Source organism: Colius striatus, chromosome 2 (assembly GCF_028858725.1).
Source record: "Colius striatus isolate bColStr4 chromosome 2, bColStr4.1.hap1, whole genome shotgun sequence".
Lineage (NCBI taxonomy): Eukaryota > Metazoa > Chordata > Aves > Coliiformes > Coliidae > Colius > Colius striatus.
The window spans coordinates 69,745,369-69,771,939 of record NC_084760.1 but is presented as its reverse complement, the minus strand read 5'-3'; the positions used below and the strand labels follow the sequence as shown (position 1 = coordinate 69,771,939).

General features: G+C 41.0%; 2 protein-coding genes across 7 annotated transcripts in view; one reads left to right on the top strand and one right to left on the bottom strand.

Moving 5' to 3' along the window:
• Positions 1 to 15,591, bottom strand: part of GGPS1 (geranylgeranyl diphosphate synthase 1) — a 56,494-nt gene extending 40,903 nt beyond the window's left edge. The window contains exons 1-2 of one of the 5 annotated variants that reach the window (XM_061991021.1): positions 15,418 to 15,591; positions 6,569 to 6,667 (exon numbers count right to left, since the gene is read on the bottom strand). In XM_061991021.1, coding sequence (XP_061847005.1) covers positions 6,569 to 6,635 — 67 coding nt within the window. In that variant the 5' untranslated portion in view covers positions 6,636 to 6,667; positions 15,418 to 15,591. Of the gene's footprint in view, positions 1 to 6,568; positions 6,668 to 15,417 lie in introns of those variants that run through there. The other 4 variants (XM_061991017.1, XM_061991018.1, XM_061991025.1 and 1 more) reach the window with 4 other exon arrangements.
• A 56-nt stretch (positions 15,592 to 15,647) lies between these two features.
• Positions 15,648 to 26,571, top strand: part of ARID4B (AT-rich interaction domain 4B) — an 89,648-nt gene continuing 78,724 nt past the window's right edge. The window contains exons 1-2 of one of the 2 annotated variants that reach the window (XM_061991016.1): positions 15,648 to 16,182; positions 17,335 to 17,396. In XM_061991016.1, coding sequence (XP_061847000.1) covers positions 17,391 to 17,396 — 6 coding nt within the window. In that variant the 5' untranslated portion in view covers positions 15,648 to 16,182; positions 17,335 to 17,390. The remainder of the gene's footprint in view (positions 16,183 to 17,334; positions 17,397 to 26,571) is intronic. The other variant, XM_061991015.1, reaches the window with a different exon arrangement.

Here is a 26,571-nt window from a genome sequence, read left to right as displayed (position 1 = left end):
GCCCTGCATCAGAGGTTTAGTATTTTATTTCAAAATAATTGCATAAGTTAACTGAGGGGAAAAAAAAAAAAAAAAAAAAAAAAAAAAAAATCGCTCAAAAATATTGAAAACAACTGTTACAAGCATCTGCCAAACTGTATGGCTTGCCACTTCAGTATTAACAAATATTTCAGTACATCCATAAAGAAAACTACTCAGAGATAGTATCACATTAAGGAACTGTACCTTATCTACAGCTGTTTATTCACTCCTAGATTACATTGTCACAGACAAACACCTGCTTTTTTACATTAGGCAGCTAATTCTATTTTTATGAATGTATGCCTTAGAAAATATGCTTAGACAATGCTGGATGATCAGCAACAAGTGTTACTTCATCATGAGGAACATAATTACTAGCACACACTCTAAATGGATTAACATGAACAATGGATTTAGCCACTCCAGTTCCTTAGCACAGACAGCATTTGAACTGATAGACTTGTCCACCTCAACTAGCAAAGCTGTCTAGACATTGACTGTTCAAGGAAAAATCTCTATCTGTATATTGAAATATTCATCTTTCCTTTTAGAGATACAGATTTGCTTTTGTGAGCCCCTTTAAAGGAACATTATTGCTACATAAATTCTATTCTGTCTTGTTCTGAAGTTAATCCTACCCAGCCTATGTGATATTAGAGCAACTTTCTGTATGCATGTTTTATGTCTACAGCCATGCTATGATGGGAAAAAAATAAACCTAATTCTGGTCTCAGAAGCCTAGATGTAGAAGTCTCCCTCTCCTCAAACTAGACAAGACAACAATCCAGAGACACTACACAACTAAGTTAAATGGAGTCAAACTTAACACTGGCAGAATTATTCAGTTTGTTAATGGTCACATGTCACTGCTCTGGTAATTATTCTAAGTAAGTTACTGTAAAACTGAAGATTATAGAGGTCTAACTTCCAAAACTAGAAGCCCTACCTACTGTATAGAGCTATAATAATAGACATTACTGCACCAAGTTTTTTTATCAGAGTTATGCCAAATTATTTTGGTTTAATCTGCTTAAGATCCCAATATTACCCAAATCAAACAGCAACTGTGGAAATGTAACGCTGGGTGGAAAAGGTAAGAAAAAAAAATTAAAAGATAATAAGATTCACTCTGATGAAATTCCATCTACATGTAAGAATGTAAAGCTAGTTTGAAGATGATGTACTGAAGACAATCTCTCCCACTTTTCCCTGAGAGATTAGATGCTTAAGAGAAAAAACCAGCTTGACTCAATTTCTGTATACACAACTGTTCTTGTGAACAGGGTACAGAGTCAAACCTGATAGATCTCCAGCTCTGGACAGGTTCCTGATGAGTATTTCTTCACTCTTGCAGCATTAAAAAGACCACAAATTATGCCCTTAGGGCAGAACCCCACTTATAGTGAGGGTACATAAAAGGCTAGAACACCATGGGAAAGAGCAGAGAGACTATTAACCTAGCCCCCATTAAGGCCTCACTAAGCTAATTCAACTAATTACCCCAGTAGAAAACTGTCCTTTTCTTGCTGGGTTAGCTTTCTGCCAGCTTTATGTACTGAGTCAGCTTATGAAGTGGATCTGTCAGTTAGTACAGGGTAAGCAGCAGATACTGAGAGCCAGGGGAAGGGGGCACTGCCCTCCTGAAGGAAGTAAAATGCTATATTACCTCAGCTATATTGTATACTTTCATGTTTAGCTCTGTCCTTTAAAGGATTAGAGCTAAGTGTATGAACTCCCCAAGGAGGCTTCCTCACACAGCTACAAGAACACTATAGTCAGCATAAGTGAACTGCAGGAAGATAAGCAAAGAGAGCAGGCATAAATGCTTTTAAACCTGGGCAGCCACTTGTGACAGATTAGGGTCACTGTCGAAATGTCTAGCTTAACTCCCTTGTTCAAAATAGTGTTAACTAGTCCAGGGTTGAAATTCTGATTTTTGCCTTATTCCTTCTTCTCAGAATCCTGCATGCCACCATCTCACGGTCATTGTAGTCAAAATTGCCTCCAGTCTTCATGTCTTAATCAATTCTTCCTTGTTTCTAAGTGTGAGGTCCAGAACAACACCTTCCTTCATCACCTTCTTGATCACTTACATTAGAAAGTATCACCAATGCAGTCCAGAAACCTCCTCAATTGCCTGTGCCCATCTATGTTGCTGCTTCTACCAGACTGAGGCACCCAAAAGTCTCTCATGAGAACCAGGGCCTGTAAATGACACATCTTCCAGGTGTCTGAAGATCTCATCTACTTCTTCCTACTAAGACTGTCTGTAACAAAGACCCACAATAGTGTCACTCCTATAGATTTGCACTCTAATCTTCACTCATAAGCTCTCAACAGGCTTACCTGACTGGAGGCAAAACTCCATGCAGTTCAGTTGCTCTTTTAAATGAAAAGCAACTCCAACTCCTTGCTATCTCCGACTACCTTCCTAGGGAGTCTATATCCATCCATGCTCTCCTGCATCACAAACCCCAATACAACTGCAGCCCTGTAACTGCACGGAGACCTCCAGCTCCTCCTGTTTATTCCCCATGCTGCATGCATTTGTATAGAAGCCCTTCAGAGAGGCAACCAGTCTTGCAGATTCCCCAGAAAAAGTGAGAGCTTCCCCCATTATATTGTTCTATTTATACTTTGCATACATCTGGAATGGGCTGCCTTCAGCTCTCCTGTGTTGATTATGAGGTATCTATTGTCCACATTGGCCTACACTCCTTGTTTGAAAGTTCATAATTTCCTGACTTGATTGTGTACAGTCATTTCCCTCTGTCCTTCTCACCAGGTTGCTCAGCCTGTTGGCAGGAGACACTTTTGCTCTGAATTGGGTAGGTAGATGCTACCTCCTTCTGGTAGCCCTTAATCAACAAAGGAAGTTCACTAGTCATAAAAACCTCAAATCTCAGACATCAATATCAGCTGTGCAAGAAACTTCTTGTTGATAGGCAGGATCTGTCTCTTTCTCTTGATGGTGAGGGGAAAGGGGTTGAGCATCATGGAAAAAAGCTAAATGGCTTCTAGTGTCCCTCAGCCCTCATTCCAAAAGCTACATAGTCATGCTTCATAAGCTCCAAGCATCCACTCGCTATATCTGTTTATTAGTGCTCAAGAAGAGCTGCAGGGTTAATTAATCTGAGGGTGAAACACCTTGGCAGTCCCTCCATAACATCTCTGATCAGAGCTACCCAGAAGTAGCAAACCTCCTTAAGACAGAAGCTCAGATGAAGGCCTCTGTTCCCTGCAGTCAGTCTCCCCACTACTATCATTTGCTGCTACCACTGTGTGCCAGTCTGATGCTTTGCTCTCCACAGAACTTCCAGACATTTGTCATCTTCCAGTGCACTGAACCTATTTGGCAATTGCACATCTGCTCAACGAACAGGAACCTGGTGCCAGAAGCCATCATCTCCCAGCCTTCACCACTGTGGGAATATCCATTTCCCACCCTGATATGCACAGATTGTTCCTGCCCCTCCTTCACCATACCTGGAGGTTTCAGGCTCTTGAACATGCAAGGTCTTGCTCTGTTATTTCTGATGTTGTGCAGCCCGCTGACTCCCTTCCACTGCTCCTTCACTTGGTGGCACACATTTTTCCACCACTTCACAGCTCTTAGGGGCTGAAACATCACTTCCTTCTGGCCCAGTAGGTGCCCCTAGGCAGCCCTGCAGTTCAGAGCCTGGAGATCTGCAGCCTCCCTCAGGAACTTGGCCTGTGTTAAGGCCTCTGATGTACAAAGTGGAGTTGTGACAGTGGTAGAGATCATACTCTGTGGTGCTTAACTCCTTCACCAAGCTGATCAAGTTCAATAACCCAGCAGAAAAAAACCCCAAACCTGGTTTCTGTTTTTCAGTCTTGTTTAGCTTGCTGAACAAGCCCAAGAGACTGTAGCCAAGACCAGAGGGAAATGAAAGGGAAGACATATAGCCATGAATAGTATCAGAATGTATCCCTTTCAACAGAAAGTTGTTGACCACATCAACTGCAACTGAAACTCCATACACTCCTCACTGCTGCAAAAACAGCTACTGCTTGCTGTTGACTCAGCTACAAGACTAAAGGATGGAATAGTAGATTAAATAGAACACCACTATAAACTACTACGAGAATGTTCTATAATGAGATTTTACAAGAAAAGTTACTCTGGGAGAATATATGTTCTCCCAAGCACTAAATTTTGATACTGAAAAAAAAAATTAATTATGATACTAACAGCTAAAACAGAAACATAATAAAACCCCCAAACTTAAGCCTAGCAGCTTCCCTATTCTAGTGCTGTTGTAATCAAAGAAATAGGCACACTTATCTTAAATATCACTCACAAACAGTTACCATTAAAAGTGTTATTCAATGGGAAACAGACTAATTAACTGCTTGTATTAAGGAATTAATCCTTAGAAGTTATAAAAATGTGTTCTCACACTACACACACACTACACACTATCAGTAGGCAGGGATCTTTTCTCCAAACAACCTTAATACTATTACATAATCCCTTTTCATGTAAACAAAGTTTTATGTGCATCTAAATTTATTCGAGTTCTCAGAGGTTACTAAACAGTTTGGAAAGATTGTTTTTAACTAGTCTTAAACAATCAGACTATCATAGAGCCGTAAGTGTACATAGTTGACACTGAGACAAGTTTTCTGCAAAAGCTCCTCAGAGATCAAGCTGATCCAATAACAGAAACCATTCCTTGTCCCCGTCTTCATGCCAGCTCACTAACAACATAGGATTATCCAGGCAGATTTTTAATAGGCTAGGTGATTGGTATTACCTAATAATTTGGTTAGCAAGATGAGAACTGGCACACATTAAAAAGCAGGAGAATACTGCTAGAAGTATAGAGGTGGAATGAAGTTCTCTATTTCAGCAAGAGCTTTTTAGATTAGCCCAGACATCTCATTTGGACTCCACCAAAATCACAAAGTTCAAATTATGCCAAATTTTTCCCCTTCACCAAGTATTAGTGCTCATACTGATTCCAAAGTTCATGCAAGTAACTGGCTCCTACTGATCTGTACATTCAATAGCTGATGGAAAGCTAAAGACCGTGATCATCCAGCTATACAATTGTGAACCCTCACTGCCTCATCTGTTACTCAGGGCAAGGTTTCCACTGGTGTATCACTTTTACCTGGCTAGTTTCAGAAAAGCCTTCCCTTTCAAATGCCACCACCATAGAGAGAAGTCTATCTTGTCTCTCACCTTCTCCAGAACATAAACTAAATTAACAAGAGACCACCATATTAGAGTGGACAATCAGATTTATGATATTTCAGCAGGATAAGATATAAAATGGTTGTACTCTAACACTATATAAGTCATCACTATAGAGTGATCAGGGTAGAACTCAAAGTACGGTAATTTAGCCACAGGAGTCAAGGTGAGAAGGATAACGGTATATCCTAGATGCATAATTTAAAGTGAAAGCTAACCAGGGAGCTATTAGTCAACCACTTTTGCCTATGGAAGCTCTTTTTGGCACTTGTCATGTATTTCCTACTAGGAAGTCAAGGGTTTTTTGCTGCTACCTACAATAACTTAAAAAATAATTAGGTAATGATGCAGAGGTGTTAGAATATACCTTGGTTATACAAAATAATATAACCAAACAAGTACACTGAAAGATGTTGTTGAAGGAAAGCAAATTTCTTCAGGACTAGCTCTCAGAAAGCTCTCTCAAAGATCAGACTCATTCTCAAGATAGTTCACTAGCAAAATCATCACCCAGTTCAACATACCCAGATGGAATATACTGTGAAAAAATGGGAAACAAGCTTTTTGGCATTAGAAAGGCACATGACAAATTATTTCCTTTTCCCATCTTTCAACTAAAGTAGTGCTAACTGCTAAGCCAAATGAAATCACTAACGTAGACAAGACAATCCTGCATATTTGTAGATAATGAAATAGGATCCATCTTGATGTCTTGTTACAGATGTGCAAAAGCTACTCAGTACTGTGTCTCCATGCATAGCCATACAATAGCTCCCTATGAAACGGTCTCCTGAATTCTGCTAGAATAGGTACTGTTCAAGACTGAAAACTTAACTGGAATATGTTACTAGTGACCTGATACTACACAAAGACTGGCTGATTCTCCTGCAAGTGAAGCAATCCAGAGACAGACAAACTTGACCACAAGAATGCCTGGCTTTACACATAGCAGGGAGAAGCAGCTATGCAAAAGAAATTAGAAAACCCTCACAACCCATTGCATCCAGTACAACAAGCAAATAAAGAACAAGATATGGCCAGCTAAGAGTTCAAGAACTTGATCAAGTCTTCAGTACTCACCCTTATCAGTTTCAAAAAGTAGCAAGTCAGCTACACTGAACAGAAAACAGAGTAACTGAAACTTACATTATTGTAACAATATCACAAAAAAATGGAAGAAAGCAAACATTGAAAAACTGATCCTTTTATTTACCTTAAATCCACAAGTTAAGAATGTATAAACTTCTTGGCTTATACTTATTAAGATAACAGTTGCTATAAAAACAAGTTTGACATTTAAAAGCAACACAGTACAAAGAAGCTTGCCTGGTAGTTGAAGTAAATACTGGTATGGCTCTAGGATTCTTTTAGATGTTTCATCCATCCCATCCATTTTTTTTTGTTTGTTTCATAAGAGGTAGTTCCCTGTAAAAGAAGTGTTATTAACATTATTTTGATCAAAAATCAGGGAAGTAAAACAATAGATGCATACAATACAAAAACAAATACATACATACAAAAAAATCATCTGGCTTCCAATTTCAAACATGACACCTTCAGCTAATGCTACCTTCACTACATAACAAGCATATTTACTAAATAGTTTTATTTAATTATTCAGTAATAGTTTAAACCAACTCCTAGACTTTCTTTGCTCTTTTATATGTATTAGAGGGGTTAGATGACAAAGTATTTAAAATATTAGCATTCACAACAATGAAGCTCCACTGTAAGTATTTAACCAAAAACACTCAGCGCATACAAAACCTCATGTGACTAATCTGATCAGATCCCACTAAATGCTTTCCTAATACAGAAGTGGAGATGCTTATGTGCACACCTCACACCGAGACAACCTAAACAACAACTTCAGCCTTCTGATAGAATTCTTCAGTTGTTGTAGAAGGCAGAACAGGAATACACCATATTCTTGGTTAAGAAGATGTTTAAGCATATAGACATCTTTACACACTTTCCCATACACTGTATACCATAGACTCCTATGATAAATCTTTTCAGTTGCAATGCCTACATAGCTCAACAATTTTCTATTCATTATGTTTCAGTTCATATACCTTCGGTCATCTACATCTGCATTTTTTTCAGACCATTTTAAGTAGTGGATTTTCCATCCTTTCACCTCTACCCTTCCTTGCTGCACTGCAGATGCAGCAGCTCAAAACAATTCTTCTAATGTCATTTTAAGACAGGAACTGCAGCAGTAAAGTCTCATGCTATTTCAGCATCCTTTCTCAGCTATTTAGCTAACACCCTGGAGCAAGTGAATACTTATAGATTATACACAGAAATACAATAATGATTAAAAACCAATAAAGTGATATTTTAAGTATGCACTGATGCATTTTCCATGTAGGTACACGAAGGAGAGAGGTTAAATGAGTGAAATAAACTGTATTCCACACTTGCTCAAAATACTCTAGCAATGTTCCCGTCAAAATCAAAACAGATCATTGCTCTCTTTGAAGCTACCTGGACAAACTGATATTCCTCAACATTCACAACCATTTCTGTACAGCTCAATCAGTTCCTGCCTACTTCCATTACCACCCTCCACATCCATAAGTATTTGTAGCAGTCCATACTTGGGACTTGATCTGCATTATTAACTATTTTTCAAACTTGCATTTGGATCAATTCCTTTATTTGCTTCACTGTATATGTTAATCAAATGTATCAGCACTTCAGGGGCAAGAAAGGCTATTTAAGCAAACACAGCTGCCAACAAAATGCCTGTAAGACTGCACTTTTGGGAAAAGCTTTGCATAGTTTCTCAACAATAATGCCACAATAACCAGTACAGCCTTTCTATCCTACCCCAACGTGGACCAGCAGAACGTCAGGTCACACAGCAATTCAAACCAGATTTGACACCCTCAACTCCCTATTTTGGTTTCAGCTTGTGGTATAACTGAAAGGAACAGAACTGCTTTTAAGCCAGTACTGCCACCGAGTCATCTGTCAAACTGTGTACGTTTACATATTGAAGATGCGTCTCAAAGGACTTCAGTGAGGAAGTGAAATCAAAAAGATGATCACAGTTCACCCCCAGGTGTTTAGAGCAGAAAGAAGCTGGTAGAAGCGGATATAAGGACACACTATGAACTTAACAACTCTCCTGTGACTATTACTTGTGGATACGAATAGGACTTGGACCAGTCAGATACTTCCTCAGTTTGAATAAAGTTGGTACGGACAAGTTAATGCAGCTGGCAAGCTGCTTCCACTTATCAGAAACAGGTGCTGCAGGTTAATCAATTGAGCCCTGGGTGCTCACATGGGCAGAAGCAGCGTATCAGGAAGTAGCTAGCAAAGGAAGGGTGGCTTCCAGTCAACCTTGCTGGTTGCACTACATTGCCCGTGTGCATCTTCATACGTACATTTCCCAGCTTTTCTACATCTTTGAATGAGCATCACTTGCATTCATCACAAGAAGTGGTGACCCCGACATGATATGCCAAACCTGTTAGATCAAGCCTTTTGGAAGAAACGCTCGCATCACTGTGACAGAAACATCTGAAAAGGCGAGTGAGTGACTAAGGAAAAAATGGGAATGACTTTAAGCAAAGAAGAAATGTCTCCCATGGACATCCCACAGTGTATCTTCTCTGAGAGAAGATTAAATTACAACAAAGAGACACTACAGAGGCCTGTAAAATGGAGGCAGGATATAGGCTTTGTCTTCTCCCCATAAAATATACTTGAAATAGAATATTGAGAAAGATTAGGGAGTACTTTGTGGGACTCCATTGAATTATGTAAACTGATACTAACTATCTTGAAGCAACTACAAGATGAACAGGCCATGACCATACATGCAATGGCTGACATGAATGCAGAAAATGCTAAGCCATCTACATTCCCAGTAGATGCTAAAAGATATTTTTGGAGGTGGTAATTACATAGTACCATCAGCTCCACCTTTGGAAGAGGAAAACATGGATGTGAGCCCACCTCCCCCAGAACCCCCTAAGCCACCAGTACTTCCACCAGAAACACCAATGAAGGTACCGGTACGGGTATCTGAGCCACTGATAAGAGAACCAAACATGCATACTGTTTCTCCTCCCCTCCAACTCACCCTTCCCTGTCCTGCCCCATCCCATCCTGCCATTGTGCCTGAGGGAGTGCCTGGCAGCAAACAAAAAGTACGCTTTGCCCATGACGCTACGGATCTGCCATTGCCCCTGAGATCATCAATCCCTAAGTATACTCCTCTTCCATCATCACCTCCAACATCTAGTGAAGAACAACAAAGAAAGTTGCTACAGGAAGAATTAATAAGGCATGGAGAAGATATGAAACGGACTTTGGCCCACTTGGAGGAACCGCTAGAAAAGCCAAAAGCAACAGCTAACCAACTACTCAATCGGCTTCACAAATTAATTGAACCTGATGTTAAGGTTTCAGCTCCACCCATAGTCAGAGACCCCCCCAGCCAGGCGACTATGATCTCCCAAGGCCTTATTCGCAACATGGTAATAGAAGGTGATTTTATTCCACAAGCCTTCCCAGTTGTACCAGTAGCTGACAACCCTGCACATTGACAGTGCGTGTCTCAAGATTAGAAGTTGCTCAGGGAAGGGCAAACGGCGGTGATGCAATATGGTCTGCTCAACCCATATGTTCAGATATTATTAGACCATATCTTTACCAGTGGATTAATGACCCCACTTGACTGCCAGAAGCTAGCAGAAACTTTCTTGAAGCCCACTCAGGTATTACTATGGGAATCTGAATGGGAAAAAAGAGTGAACAAAGTAGTAGTAGAAAAAAAATCTAGAATTACAGCAGGGGGATCCATGATGGGTTGTCACAGCTGACATCATGTTGAGCAAAGGACAATTTGCTGACCCCTAAGTTCAGGCTTGTCTACATGAAGTCATTTTAAGACCAACACAAACATTGGCTCGCCAGGCGTTTAAGGCTGTCCCTGACATAGGTGTGCCAGTTCCTCTGTATACTACCATCACACAAAAGTCCGATGAATCTTTTATGATGTTCTTGGACCATTTAAGAACAGCACTGGATCGCGTACCAGGTATGTCAGCCAAAGTCAAATCTGAATTGGGACTGCACCTAGGAGTTGCTAATCCTAACCCTGATTGTAAAAAGACCCTGCAGATTCTCCTGCGCACCACAACCTTAGTAGATAATGATAGAGGCCTGCTGTTGAGTAGGATCATCAGAATACAAAGCAGCACATCTGGCTGAAGCTGTGGCAACAGCATTGAAACCATTAGTTCAACAAGGCAGAGGATATTGGGGGCAAAAATGCTTCAATTGCAGAAAAATGGGACATGTGAAAAAAACAATGTTGATCCAGACCATTGGTACGGACAAACAGCTCCATCAGACCATCGGGGTCCAACAGCAGATTTAATGGCAATTGTTACAAATGTGGTAAATTTGGACATAGAGCCACTGAGTGCTGCTCTCAAGTGGCCATACACATAACACCTAAGGGAAATGGATTAATGAGCGCAAAAAGGGTGAGCGTGATGACACAGAAACAGCCTACAAAAACACCCTTCCTCGCCAGCGGCTGCCTGGATAGCCTTGGCTCAGCCAATATAGAAGTGCAGGAGTGGATTTGGAAACAACAATAGATGTAGCTATCAACAAGAGACATAATGGTTATCCCATCCAATGCTCATGGACCTCTAGGTTACAGCTTAAGTGCTCTGCTTTTAGGACGGTCATCGGCCTCTCGACAAGGTATCTTCGTGCTCCCTGGGTGTAACTGACACTGATTATCAAGGAAAAATTGGAATAATAGCTAAAGTATGGCATCTACCAGTTTATATAACTAAAGGAACTAGAATAGCACAGTTCCCTTCATGGCTAAAGTTCCACTCACAGGCGTTTGAGAGCATTGAGATGGTGGGTTTGGAACCACCAGTGTACCTAAGGTAAGACTTGTAATGCCACTTTTGCAGGCAAAGCCCACTCAGACAGTTGTATTCCAACATTCAATTGGTGAACAAATAGTTGGGTATAATGCTTTACTGGATACAGGAGCAGATGTAACCATTGTTCTGTTATCCTATTGGCTGTAAAGCTGGCCTTTAGAGAGTTTAGAGACTCCTACTGTCCGAGGAGGAGACACACAGATGACAAAAATTAGCAGAGACCTAATTTTGGTATAGATACAGGGTGAAGAAAATAGGTGTATGCAAATTAGACCCTATGTGATGAACACTTCAGTTTGGCTTTTAGGTAGAGATGCTTTAAGCCAAATGGGCTATCGCTTGTCAAATGAAAATTTTTAGTGGCGGCCAATGATGCGCAGCCAATCCTGAAGTTAACCTGGCTCACAGATAAACCAGTTTGGATTGATCAATGGCTGCTAAGTAAAGAAAAGCTCGCCCAGATTCATGAATTAGTAAATAAACAGAAAAAAGACATACTAAGCCAACTACTAGTCCTTGGAACACACCAATTTTCACTGTCCCTAAAAAAAAAATCAGGGAAATGGCATCTCTTACATGATTTAAAGAGCTGTTAATGCAGCAATGCAGGATATGGGTGTTTTGCAACCAGGATTACCCTCTCCTGCTATGATTCTGAAAGAATGGCCTCTGTTAGTTAAAGGATGGGATTTTTGCCATTCCTCTACATGAGGACGATAGTGTTGCAAATTCCTCCAGCAACCTGTATCTTAAGAAGAACTGAAGGACTGCCAATGGAAACATGGAAGCAAAAGTAGCGTGTTTACATAGATGAAGATGATATCTCCGACGGCCTAATAAGCATGCTAAAAAAGAATGTGAAACTGAAATTGGAAAGCGAAAAACATCAATTGAGGCACAGGAAATTCATCCTTTCTTGCCAGTATGAGTTCCTTCCGGCAATACATATTAGATTGTTTATTTTGAATTCACAAAAATGGACTTTTACGTTATATTATTCAGTGATGTAGCTGTTATTGATCTTTCATTTTAAACTCATGGCCATGGGTAAAAACACTTATGTTTTCCTGAGGTACCTTTGATTTTGAAATGTGTTGCTGAAGGCTGACTAGTCCAAAAAGAAAAAGAGGGTGATTGTGGATATGAATATGACTTGGACCAGCCAGATACTTCCTCAGTTTAAACAAATATGGTACGGACAAGTTAATGCAGCTGGCAAGCTGCTTCCAATTATCAGAAACAGGTGCTGCAGGTTAATCAATTGAACCCTGGATGATCACATAGGCAGAAGCAGCATATAACAAAGTAGCTAGCAAACAGAAGGAGGCTTTGAGTTGACCTTGATGGTTGCACTACATTGCCCATGTGTGTCTTCATACATACATTTCTTAGCTTTTCTACATCTTTGAATGAGCATCACTCGCATTCATCACAATAATTATTTGTCAAAAAGCAACACAGATGGTTTAGAACCTAAAGTTCCTAGCTAGCCAACAGAGCTGAGAGAGATGTTAGGATTGAAATCGTTTATCTGTAAAATTTTCCGCTTAGAAGTACATATAAGAACAATTCCTTTCCCCTCAGAGAATTCAGATGTTTCTTGCCTGTCTATAGGACACTAAGACAATATTCAGAATCCTCAACTAACTCAAAATTCACTAGTATCAGCATCAAACTAAATATTTGCATCTTTTAGCACATAACTAATAGGAGTCCACCTGACATACTGATTATCAGCATAAAATTAGTCAGGGACTTCTACCACAAGCACCAAGGTTTTTCTTTAAGGGACACAAAACAGCTCTAACAGACAAAGAGTGGATGGCAACTTAGTTTAAACCAGTCTAGTTAAACTTTTATATCAGAGAAGTGACAGGTAACTTCCATCAAGGAGAAAAAAAAAAAATAGTCTGGTTATTCAGACAGCTACATATCTAACACAGCCACTGGAACAAGAACAGTGAGCAGAACCTCCCCCAAACTTATACAAAGGCACACTTGGCAAAGAAATATGTAAATGAAATTACTTATAAAGGTTTGTGAGCCAGAACACCATGATATGAGACTTGTAATATTACTGCTTTTTGCACAAAGTTACTGCATTTGACACACTTGGTAAATGCTTCATCTTAAAGGTTTTCTTCCTAGGTGACTGATCAGTTTACTATGGAAGTTACACTGTTGCAGAAAGTCTTCTCAGTGAAGACATTTAGAGACAAGATCTCAGTCAGCACCTTCTAATAAAAAGTAAAACTACCAGGAGTTAAAATGCTAAAAGAAAGAGAAGGCAAAGCCTTTTGTTAGTGGAAGTGCAAGAATTGATTACACATGCTTATTCAAAGGATTAAGGTAGTTAAGGCATTTTATTTTCCTTTTAAATGAGTACACAGACTTGATGAATTTCCATTCATGCATCACCAAGTTATTTTTCCAGATATTTTTCAGTATCTCCACCTAAGCATGCAGAGCAGCTGTTACGGGCACAGGCCACGCAATCTCAACAGAGCCTATAGAACTGTCTTTAGAACTGCAACAAACCTCTCCAGTGATCTCTCTGGGAGCATACAGGACATCACAATAAGATAGAGACATGGGCTTCCATAAGTTAAAACTCTCCTCTAAAACTATACTTGAAGCTGTGGTTTGTGTCAAGGACCTTTCTAGAAAGGATGTAAGCAATGTTAATTCTAGGTTAAATGTCAAGAAAAATCTTCACTTTGAAACTTCATAAAACAGCTTCTCCATCCATCTCATCCTGCAGAATATTCTCCCCCTCCTCCAAATTAGCGGAACATGATCATTTAAATGCCCCAGGTTAGTTATATACATAGTATTTTAAAAGCACCATCATCTCAGTGGCTGCATTTACAATAGTTACGCAGAAAGTAAAAGGGAAACACGAAACGAGCTGTGCAAAAGCAATCCTCCAGAAGGTTCTTAAATCAGCTCCATCACAGAATTTACTGGGTCAAGACATGGGTTTCATTGTAATCAGTGGGGGAAAAAACCCAAAACCGAACTACAAGCACCAACACCCAAACAGGGGGATTTAAGAGCAAGAAGCTCCGTTTCAGAAGGAACATACCAAAATCTCAGTGAACGTGTATTGTTTCAAAAGGCTATCAAAGCTTTTAATCCAAATGCAATTTGGACAGGGTATCTCTGACCCTGGTCTGCATTCTCATTCTAATTAGCAGAGTCCTCTTTACAACTCCTTGCAGGCTGATACCGGAAAAAAAACCCCCTCGTATTCAGTTTAAGGGTAGGCAACTTCACACAGGTGAAAGGATAGTCATCCACTTTCCCTGAAGACGCAGTTAAGTAAACAAGCAACTTCCCATAGCTGCAATTTCAACACTAACGCCGGAAAAGCAAGACCATACTGTTGCTGAGATTGTAATTCGATTTTAATAGGATTTCTAGATAAAAATGAACACGGATGCTACAGAAGCTACATTGCAACACCCGTGTTGTCAAAAACATGGCACCATGCTGTGACACCACATAGATAGGAAGGGTTTTTAAGCTGCAGGCTAACCCGAAGACATAAAACGAGTCAGCAGAAACTGTGCCTGTTTCTGAATCGGTTTCCAGATCACAATTCCCATTTCACGAAGAGCATGAAATCGCTACCCTGCTTGCAGATACCTAACTCCTGCTCAAAACACAACGGTCAAAACAAAGAGGGTTCATTTTTCGGAGTTCAATGCAAGAGCTGTAAACGCGACAGAGCCTCTCTAGCTGCTTCCACCACTGCAAGCAGTTCAGCGCCATTTTAGACGAAGTGAAACCGAGACCCGAGGAGTCCTCGCCCTCCCCCCCGCCGCTGTCCACCCCCATTTTCTGATCTGCGCTCCCAGCAGACAGGCTCAGCCGCCGGGGAGGGAAGCGCCTCCCGCCGCAGCCTCGGCCACCGAGCGCTCCGGCAGCCCGCCTCTGAAACGGTGCCGCTGCCTGCCGGCGCCGCCCAGCTCCGGCCCCTCTTCGCCTCAGCCCCTTCCCGGCCCCCTTCCGGGCAGCCCGCCAGCTCCTCCTGGGCGGGGCAGTCGCGGGACCCGCTCTCCCGGCAGCCGCGCTCGTCTGCGCCGCCCGACCCGACGCTGAGGTGAGGGACCGGCGCCGCTGAGGAGCGCGCCGCCCCTCCTGCAACGCCCGGACCGCGCCGGGCGGCGCCATCGCCTCCCAGCAGCGCCAGCCAGCTAACGGGCAGCTCGGCGCGGAGCAGTCCCAGCAGCCGCTGCTCACCTCCTCCACCCGCAGCCGGAGCCGCACCCCGCTCCCGCGAGCGGCCTTCACTCCACGAGAGGCAGCAGCACTGCCGGCGGCAGCGCGCAGCAGGAGGAGGAGCACCGCCCCCTTCCGCTCTGCTGGGCGCCACCTTCTCCTCTTGGGGGAAAATGCGCCACCAGCGCTGAACCGCGCAGACGCCGGCCTTACCCCTTCAGCTCATTAGCATTCGGCGAGGGCCTCGAACCCTCGCGGCGGGGGCGCGCGGTGCACCCTAGGAGATGTAGTCCTCTCGCCTCTCCGAGACGCTTCTCCTGCCTGTACAAGCGCCAAGTGAGAACAACGTCACCCATAAACACCCGCGACACCGAGCCTCAGTTTCCATAGACGTGAAGAAAAATGATGTCAGTATTTCCGATGCGGCGGCCAATGGGACTGAGGGAAGGGCGGGCTCTGCAGACCCGGGCCCAATGGAAGAGGCGGGGAGAGGGGCGTGCCTTCGCCTGTCCCTCAGTCAGTCAGTCAGTCGGTGTGGGAGGGGGAGCGAGAGGCTCCGAGCCGAGCAGTCACCGCCGCCACCGACGGGTCCGCACAGGACGGATCGACCCCCCCCCCCCCCCGCACGCCGCCTGGAGTCGCCGCGCGCACAGCCATTGCTGGAGCGTTGAACGGGGTCAGAGGCCCGCTGAGGGAGCCCGGAGCTGAAAGGAGCCTTCGCCCCGTTCCCTTCCCTCCCCCTCGCTTCGGGTCGGGGGAGTCGCGGGCGGGCGGCAAGGAACAAAGGTAACGGCGCCGAGTCGGAGAAGGAGACCCTCAGCCCCGCTGCTAGCGGGTGGGGAGGCGGCGCGGGGCCTCAGGGGGAAGCAGGGCCGGGCGGCGGCGACGGGGCGTGCGTGTGGGGGGGAGGGGGGCGGTTGTTTTTCTCCTCGTAGCAAGACTGCGGCGGGACTCGCCGATCCTCCTTCTCCCCCTCTCCGCCCCAACACTGAGCGGCGGGGGGGTGGGGGGGATCAGGTGCCGCCTGCGTGCGAGAGAGACTGGTGGCTTCTCCAGCCCCCTTCGCCGGGAGGAGACGGAGCCCCCTTCTTCCCACACACACACGCTCCATGTCCCTGCCGAGCAGGTCGGGCCCCTTTCTCCCCGCCCCCCTCCCTCCCTGTCCCCGCTCCCTTCTTTTCTTCTTCCTTTTCTTCCCCTCCGCCGCCTCCTTCCCTCTCGCCCGCCCTCCCTCCCCCCACCCGGACCCGCTGCGCCGAGCCGGGGAGTTGCGGCTGTTGCTGCTGAAACTCCTGCCGCGGAGTCAGCGCTTTCCTTTATTTGGGGGGGGGGGGGGGGGGCGGGGGGGCGAGGAGGAGGAGCCGCCGTGATCCAGAGCTGCAGCCCTTACAAAAGCGCGTGTGTGTGTCGAGGGGGATGAGGGGGGCTGCTACCGACACCCCGCTCTCCCGCCGCTCACGCAGGCACTCGTCCTCGTACAATGAAGGAAGAGCCTCCCTTCCTCTTTCCTCTTCTCTCTTCGGCTCCCCGCGGTAAAGTGGGGAGGGGGTTTCTTCCACGGGTCTCCTCTCGTCGCTTTGTGCCTGAGGAGGGGGGACAGCACCCGGGGAGGCAGCTGGGGACGCCTTTCCCCCCGCCCCTCTTAGGCAGGCGGGGGGGCTGGGGGTGGGTTGTTGTTGTGGCAAGTTTCTCCTCCTCTGACAGAAATGGCGTCAATGGCAGCGAATGTAGGGGAAGCCGCGGTGTCTGGGAGCTGGAGGGGAAGCAGCGGCCGAAGAAAGTGGGGAGGGGGTTAACTAGGGATAAAGGAGAGATCTGGGGAAGGAAAGGGATAGTTTCGGGAGGAACCCAGCGCCCCCACCCCGATCCCTACCTCCCCTCCCCCCGCTCGGTGAAATCGGCTGGTGCGGTGCCTTAGCGCTTTGTTTTAAATTCCAGGTCCAGCCTCGTCCACTCAGCCCTCGTCGAGGCTTTTACCGCAGCCTGAGCTCATCATGAAGGTAAAACACTCGCTTGTGTGTCCGGGAAGGGAGAGAAGGGAGGGTTGCATGAAGAAATGCTGTCCTATCTGTCAGTCCATGTGTCCTGACCCCGGTGCGAGCTCTGTGCTGGTACAGATCCAGACTGCAGGCTGCTTTGCCCCTGCTGCTGTGTTTCGGTGCTTGGCTCGTGTGCTAGCGGTGGGGCAGGCTTTGCTCTACTGCCTTATGCTGGGGGAAACTGCAAGTTCGCTGAGCAGGGGTTATTCTTCAGAAACATTGTTTATAAGGAGAATAAGGACATGGCTGCCTGGGCTGAGCTTGCTTCACGGAGGAGCAGGGAACAGTCATCCTGCTTGAGAAAGTAATATTGCAGGGGAAATGCTGGCTATACAACTGTGTTTACTTGAATCGAGGATAAATGGTAGATTTTCTTACTTTCTATTTGTTAATAGGAGTTTTGTTGAATGAATAACCTTGATATGATCAGGGAAGTTGCATGTGAGAGATTCTCTGCAGTGAAATGATTGCTGTAAGGTGCAGAAAGATTTTAAAACAGGTTCTAATTTTCTTCTCAGTGCTGAATAGTATTCACATATCTCATTGTCACTCATTTTTCTTCTCTTAGGCTTTTCTATTTTCAAAATATTAAGCAAGTTGTCTTAAAAAAATGTTAGTGTAATAGAATGATTTCTTCTATGTGTGGCAAAGACCTGTGTACCTAAAAGTTTGGTAGGGTTTTTGATCATTTCAATCATGGTATGTCTTGCTTAAGCAGCTGTTGATGTTACCATGACCCCCATGCAATTCATCTCCCAGTCCTGCTGGGCTACAGTAAATCTCATTTCAAAACACTGTAAATCTTATAAAAAATAATTGTTACAAACCTGGGGCACATGTCAATGGAATCTTGAACTATCAGAGTTGTGCCTACTGTCTGTTTATGTAAAATAAGTACCTAGTACTATATTCACTGCTGGAAATGGTAAATGATACAGACTGGTTTAATTTCTCGACTGATCTGAGTTGCTGAGCAGCAAACTAAGTTTGTATAGCTTTTAAAAGATTTAGCATGTTTTATTTTACTTTGTTGACTTAATGATAGTATGTGTTAAAATGCTCATATTTTAATTGATTTTTTTTAGCGAGTGTAAAGATCTACAATACTGTATGTCTTTCTCATTAAAAGTAAACTATTTATGAATTTACAACAACAGGCTGTTGAAGTAGTATGATATGAAGCTTTCCAGATGTGACTCATTGCCTGATGGGGATGCAGGAGATGGAAACTAGAGAAATAGGAGGGAGAATAGGGATCTTTTTTTCCCACAGAAGGAAAAACACTTATTTAAATTACAGCTAAATTTACATACATTTCTAATATTCTTTTTCCATGTAAACAAATCTTACAGTTACCATAGAGATTAGGTTCAGATACTGTGGTTATAGAGCCATATAAATACACAGACAGACAGTTGGGAGGACAAGGTCAGATCACAAGTGAAATGCACGTGTTCTATGAAACAGTGACAGAGACTCACTTTAAGCTGATCTGAATGCTTAACAAGTGCTTAAATTTAAAGTAGCAAACACAGAAACTTGTTAATAGAGACATTTTTTTTTTCAAAAATATCCCTAATTTTTTATTGATCAATAAAGTTTGTGCTAGTATTGCTTTTTTACTTACTGGTCTGGGTTAATTTTGCCAGAGGTTTCAAATGCTAAGTTTAATTCTGCAGTTTTTGCAATTTATGTGTGTGTGATGTTAAACCTGCATATGCTTGAGATAACTCCCCCCTACTTCATTTACTGTGCCCTGTAATGTTAAGTGAGGTTAATCTGAAAGTCATTAAATCAAAGCTTTAGTTATTATAGTGAAACTTCTAACAGAATTGTAGCTCAACAGAAATTTCTAAGATTCAACAGTTTAACCAAGACTTTTTAAGATTAAGATTTTAGAAGTAACAATGCATCAGCCTTTCTGCCTGGCTTAAATTTGTAATTTACTTTCTAAGCTTATAGGAATACAAGTTAGTCTAATAAGAAGCAGTAAGGGAGCATACTTAAGGGAATTATTAGCTTTCTGTTCTTTCACCACAAGGTAACATTGACTATACTAGGTCCAGATACTGTTTAAGTATGATTGTATATTTATATGCATTTGTTTTGTAAGTTACTGAAAGAGTATGCCTCAAGGACACTTCAGCGTGTAGAGGATTTACTGCTTTAAGGCCTAGTCTTACTTTGAGTCTGCTGACTGCATGATTAAGGTCTGTGTTTTGATGTATGCCTTGGTCATTGTTTCAGGTGCAGAGGGTTGTGTATTCTGATCCATAAGGCATTGGAACTGAATTCCTTGTTGGTATCTTTGACGCTTTGGGTGAACTTGAACAACTCATTTTGCTTTTACTGACTTATTTTTCCTATCTTTATAGTATGACTAGAATGTTTTTCATTCTTTGTAAAACACTGTGATGTATGTTTAGGAAGAGTGCCAGGCTGTATTGATAGAATGCTAAGTTTCAGAACCCTTTGAGACAAGAGGTGTGCTGCTGGCTAAGAGATTACCATCTCAAAAGCTGTTGGCATAATTTTCTTTCCTCAATAACCCACCTTAATCTAAGTAAAGTGCCTTGTATAAACTAGTAACTTTAGCCTATTAAGTAGTCCTCCCATGGGCTGCGAAGACCACTTGAAGGCAGTCTTGAAATATGTCTTACAAGAAGTCTTGATAAAACTGTGCTCATTATTGTGGTGTTCTACTAAGTCAGGCTTTTTCCTGCGTTGAATGACCTGTGATAGTAGTTAATATAGTTGTGTAAATAATAGCTGGGATGATTTGAATGCTGTAATGGAGTTGTTTTTTTGTTTTTTTAACTTAGGCACCTTCTGCATAAGGTCTTTTTGTGTTAAATATGCTTTGGAAGCATATAGAATATGTTTGACTATTTAAAAAACTATTTGTAAGCCATGAATTTATTACCTATTAAGTAGGCAGCAATATATATTAAAACATTATTGTAGTTTGGTTTTGTTTTTTTTCCTCAAAGTGAGGAAATAAACTCCTGGAAAACAGAGTCTCTGCTTTTAAAGAAGGAAAAAACCACAAGCTTGGTTTCACCAATGATTTGTACTACTAACTATTGTAAATGCTCCTGAGATGTTTAATATGTACTGCGGCATTTGCTTGATATTTAAATAAGTGAATGAGTGTAATGTACCCTCTGTAGTTAAAAAGTTCACTGCTGACTGGAGATAAAAATTTTGGATGTCCCAAAAGCTAGAGCAATACACTATAAATTAAGTGATCAGAAATGATTGTTTCAAAGTTTTGATACTAATTTCATGTTAATGACTTCCAGTCTGTAAATTATGAAATATTTAATGGTTGTAGATATTTGTATTTGGTAGCCCTAGATATTCCTGAGTGTTTGCTCAAAGCTGCCACACTAGCAAATTAAGGAAGCTATGGCTACAGTTCATGGTGGATTTGTATTTTTATTTTGTTTTCAACTCATCCTGAATTTACATTTTGGTTTCAGTAGTCTTTCCTTGTGACCTCTGTACCTATCCACAGAGATCACTGGTGCACACTAATGCTGTAACCACTTTCCCTTTAAGGCAGGCAGTCTGTTGCTTAATATGAGCAACCCTCTGCCAATATGGCAGAGGGCAAAAGTAAAATATCTAGTAAACTTTTCAGTCATTAATTTCCAACTTTATGCACAAGTCAGCTGAAAGTCCTATTGCTTTCATGCAGACTGTAAACCAGTCCTGGAATATAGTGACCTTTCACTTTCTGGTTCACTATTTGAACCGCAGCAGAAATGGAGATTTTGAAAGGAAGAGTACCATTAGAGTGTTTTTGTGCTGGAGGTAGGAGGACAGGTAAGTCTTAACAAGTGGTTTTCCCCTGTCATTTGCTTCTGCATTATGAAAAATTATTTTCTTTAATTCTGTCCTGATATTCCGGTTTGAACAAGTGATCGAAGGCAGTTGCTGACTTCCTCATGCTTGCATAATTATGTAGAAAGGAAAGTAAACACCACTTGCACCAAGCAATTACAAGCGTGTTGGAAAAATCTATGTTATTTTGAAATTGGTTATTTGCACTTTTGAAATTCCAATCTTAGTTTATTTTACAATGGCTAATAAAAATGGAAGTCTTTGAAGTGAAATGTACGTGTTTAGTATGTGACTATGCAGCAGTTGAATGTGTTGATAAAGACTCAAAGTTAATTAAACCACCTAGTGGAAAAAAAGCTGTGTTAGACGAAAAAGACTAAAGTACTATGAGCATTGGAAAAGTTAAGTCACTTGTGTCATTATCTTCAAAGTTGGTGAAGGATTTTTTGATCAATACTCTCACAACAGCATGGCTATTGTATAGCGTACACTCTAAGAAAAATGTTAGTAGGCAGAATAATGAATATGCATATCTTCACTGGAACACTTTGAGATGAGATGGTGATTCAGTTTATTTTGTAACCTGAAACAAGTACTGTACTCATGTAGTGCAGAAGCATGCTGTGATGCATGTTGTGTGTCTGTTTTCAAAGAAATTCTCATTGTAGTTAAGTCTTTTGAAACAAAATGCAACGGTTTTGAGGTATTAAGCTTTGCTGTTGTTGTTAAATACTTAATCTAGATGCATCATTGGTCATATAAACTGAAAAAAAAGGGCAAACATGGAGAAAGGTAAAATGACACTGTTATTGCAAATTGGTTTCAAATGTTTTAAAAGTGTTACAGATAGACACTTTTTTTTTAGAAATATATGCTTTTAGAATAGGCTGAAGAATAAAAATAAAGTGAGTTTGAGATTTCTTTATTTGAAAAAAAGAATAAAACTTTATAGAAAAACCTAAAGCTTAAATTTGTTTGGCACCCAAACATGACAGAGGGACATCCAAATGCTAGGTTTATCAGCTTGTACTTGAAATTTGTTAACCTATTGTGAAATGCAATAGTAGGTTCTCTGCAGTTCTGCTTATTATAATAGGCACTTCAGCTGTTTTTACAGAAATCTACAAATCTGAATAAACATAGATCTTGAACTGTTTTTACCTTAAATATGATTCAGGTCACTGCTGAGAATTGCTGGTAAGCTGGGGCTTGTATGGCTGCTTGATTTTTACTTGATGTGCTTTACTAACAAATACATCTTTTCTGTCCTACCTGTTTAGCATTTCCAGTATTGTCCAGTTACCGTGCTTACTACCACTCACTGGATATTTGCTTGTGTGTACGTGGAATGGATTTTATAAGATTTTAAAAAATCTCCAGAGAACTAAGGAAAAATTGTTTAGCCATATGCATAAACTACATGTTGATGGTTTAATAAGTGTTAGAATAATTATTTTAAAATATTCTGATGGAAAGTTATAAATCTGGATGGCTGTTTTTGGGGGGGGGGGGGTGGGTTTGGTTGTTTTTTTTTTTTTTCTTATAGGGTGACCAGATGAGAAGATATTTGACAGAATTCAAGTATGGAAAAGACAGAAAGCCACTTTGATATTTTATACTTGATAAGACATGAGTTTTCCTTCTGGAGAGTAGTTTGAACCGGGGAAGAAATTCACTAAAGCACTACTGTGTGGCTTTTTTCTTTTTTTTTTTTGGCTTGGAAGGCAGCATATAAAGTAGTTATGACCTGTTTAGCAAGAAATATTTGTAAGCAAGCTCTGGAAAGGCAGCTGTGAGACTGACAGAACAGGGTGTTGGAAGGTGTTCCTGAGTTACCTCTGGAAAACTAGGACTGAGGTGCATTACGTGTTATCAGTGTGTGACAGTGATTTCCTGAGGAAGTGTATATTAATTAACTGAATGTGGAGTACTATTTTGGGGTTTCCTAAACCTGTGAGGAGCACTATGAAGAACATTTTTCTTGTAAGTTGAGCAGAAATATCGTAGTATTTAACTATGAGAAGTCATTTCTCTTACAGTGAACAAAAGCACTAAGTAGTTCTCTCCAGTTAACTTGGAGTTACTGTTGTCTCTAAGCCTGTATGTACTCTGGAGTGAAGAGGGTATTCAGTATGCCAAAGGAAAGATCTTTAAGCACCTGGAACTCCTAAATTACATAGTCTTTGATGGTGACTTCTACAGACCACTTTCAGGAGTATTCTATGTAGAGACAGCATTCATCAGGTAGAATTTAGGCTAAGTGTGAATGCAAACATCTCTAGAGCTATGTTGCAGACCAGATCATCCAGATTTGACTAAATGGTGAATGACACTCTTTGTAGGCAGAAGAGTCAGTTTGCTGCTCTTCTCATTGATTAGCCTGTTAGTTTGCCCTCAACAACCTACAGCCAAGCATTTTGTTTCTTAAGTAGTTTGTCAAATTAAGCTTGCATGGTCATGGAAGAATGCAGTCTTTTCTCCTTCTTCCACTCCTTGTTGTTTATTCTTGTTGTCTTTTGTGCCAGCAATCCATTTGTGTGTTCCCAAAGTAGGATGAATCAAACTGAAATTAACATCAATCAGATACATATACTCTCCGGTTGCAGCCAGTCCTTGACCTGGCTGATCCCTACCACTGGGGTGGAAAGAAGGAGAGGAAAGCAGAAATTCACTGAGACTGATTTGGATTGATTTAAACTGCTTGTGAATACACATTTTTTTCCACCCCTCTGCCAAGCTAGCAGTTTGCAGTCAGTAGTCTAAACATTTTGTAAACTGTCTACAACATGAAATTTCTATAGAGGTTTTTCTGCACTTGATTGCTAGCTAGAACACTGTACTTTTCTATGGATTTGAAGTCCAGCTATTCTAGAATGTGAAAAGATTAAATGAAATTGATGCTGTGCCTTGAAAGTGATAAATAAATTTAATTTTTGATATGATAAACATTGATTTCAAGTTCCAAAGATGGAGAAGTTTTAAGGAAGAGATGGTATTAGACAGAAAACCTCAGGTATTTTAGGTATTTTTTAAGGAGAACATAAGCTTTGCTTTCCTGCGTCTCAAGTTCTTACTCAATATTTGTAAAGAATACCATTAATAATGTCTTTTTCCCCCAAAACAAGACAAACTGTTGGTACTATAGTTTTCTGAAAAAAAAAAAAAAACACCTTAAAACTATCAGATGTGAATCTTCATGTAACTAGTACTTACATTAATACATTCTGGCAATAGGTATTTTCACCAATGGATAGACAAATTAAGCAATTGTACTACCTTCATTCCAAATTAAAACAGTCAAAAATGGTAACTTGGAGAGAAACTACATCACTCTTACTTTGATAAGGAAATCAAAGGGAATAGAAGTCAAACTTTTGATTCTTTGTATGTTATGAAGGCCCATATATTTGTGAGTAGACTGGCAGAGACCTGGTGAATCAGGAGTTAGCACCGGTTGGAGATGTAAAGTCTACACTTTTGGCTTATTACCAGAAGCGTAATGCAAAATTTAAGATTACATTTGTTATCTTCCTTTGCAAGAACAGAGGGTCTGATTGAGCTTTTCTCTGGGATATTTTACTTTTCCCTCTTAGATACCCTTCTAACTTAATTATTGTTTGTTGCTTACACTGTCCTTGTAAGGGCAGGGAAACAGGATTTGACTTCAGCAAAATTCAGGACCAAGTGTATTTGATGCAAGGTTTAGCTGGCAATAAATGTAATAGGGAGTAATTTTTTGTTTGTTTTTTTCACATTCTCTTCTGATCTGAAAAAAGGTATTTCAGTTTGAGGCAGAGCAACCTGATCTGTTGTGGTAATTTGTTTCCTTCAGATTTTTAATTATATCAACAGCAGATTGTAAGTAGTTGATCTCTTATTTGTACATTTTAAATAGTCCACTTCATATTTTCTTAAAGATAAAAGTAGAATGTTTTTTCAAGATCAGAAATAATGCTTTAAATTAATTTATACTGGTGAAAGGTGGCTTTCCAATATCCCGTATGAGTGTTTAAGTTAGAGAGTTAGCATAATCTTTTTCCCAATGCTGTGACACTTAGGTTAATGTAACTTCTTTTCCTGGGAGAAATAATAAGGAGTACGTGTTACACCAGCATTTTAGAATCCACACCTGTCTAACGGAATATGTATTTTTACTTTTAATTTGTTTTACTGCACTGCTTATTGAAGGATAGATGTTGCAGTAATATTAATGTTACTTTAAATTACATCACTAAACTTTGAAATAAAATATAAATAATTCTTAATATTTGTGTTTCCATAAGTATAAAACCATTTTTGAAGATATTAAAAACACAGCAAAAATTTTATGAATTTCCATTTTAATTTCTTTAGAAAGGCTGTCATGGTAGTTGTGCATCAACAGAGACAGTGAAGTTCTTCAGAATAAGTAAGACTCTGCTATAGTTTCAAAATTAGAGTATTATGTGTTCCAATAACCTTGCTGTTTGGAACAGAGGGAAAGATGGAGACGATAATTAAACCTTAACTAATTTCCATTTTGTGAATGCAGATTTAATCTGAGGTGCTCTTCCAGAACTTTATAGTGTTAACTCATAGAACATGATTTGAGTAACCGTGCAGTGTCTGTCTTCTTTGCAGATTTGTGTGCCTATTTGCTTGCAGTGTTGGACAACTGGAAAGACATGAAAGCTTGGATTCTTTCTTTTACTTTCAGAGTACTAGTGCAGCTTTTACATCCCTAAAAATAAAATAGTACAAAAGGTGATGTCACCTGGTGATGGACGGTATTGGATACATGGGCTGGAATCTGCAAAGAGTCACACTTCAAATATGTTCTATTATACTTAGTCCATTTTAGAACTGAGCTGCTGAGGCTATTGTGTTCCCTGGAATAATTTAAGTTCCAGAAAGTATTAGGAGGTATATAAAAGTTTTCTATTTGCAGTAATTTGTGGGTTTTTTTGGTACTGATAATTCTTCTGGTGTTGAGTTTATATTCTGATTTCACTTTGATATTAGTAAAGTTAATGTTCTTGGATAAGACAGAGTACATATTTATATGTACACTTACTAGTGTAGGGTGATTTGGGTATTTAGAGACAAGTGAATGAGTTACTTTTGTTACATTCTGTATAGTAGGAGAAATTATCTTTTGATGACAGCATCTTAATAGTATATCAATGACAGAGAGATAGGTCCTGCTGTAGACTTTTTTTCACTGGTAATGTCATCAGTAATGTCTAGATGGTAATGCATGTGGTAGTAGGTCTGCTTTAAGCAAGTGGAATGTTTTTATTTATATCTCTTC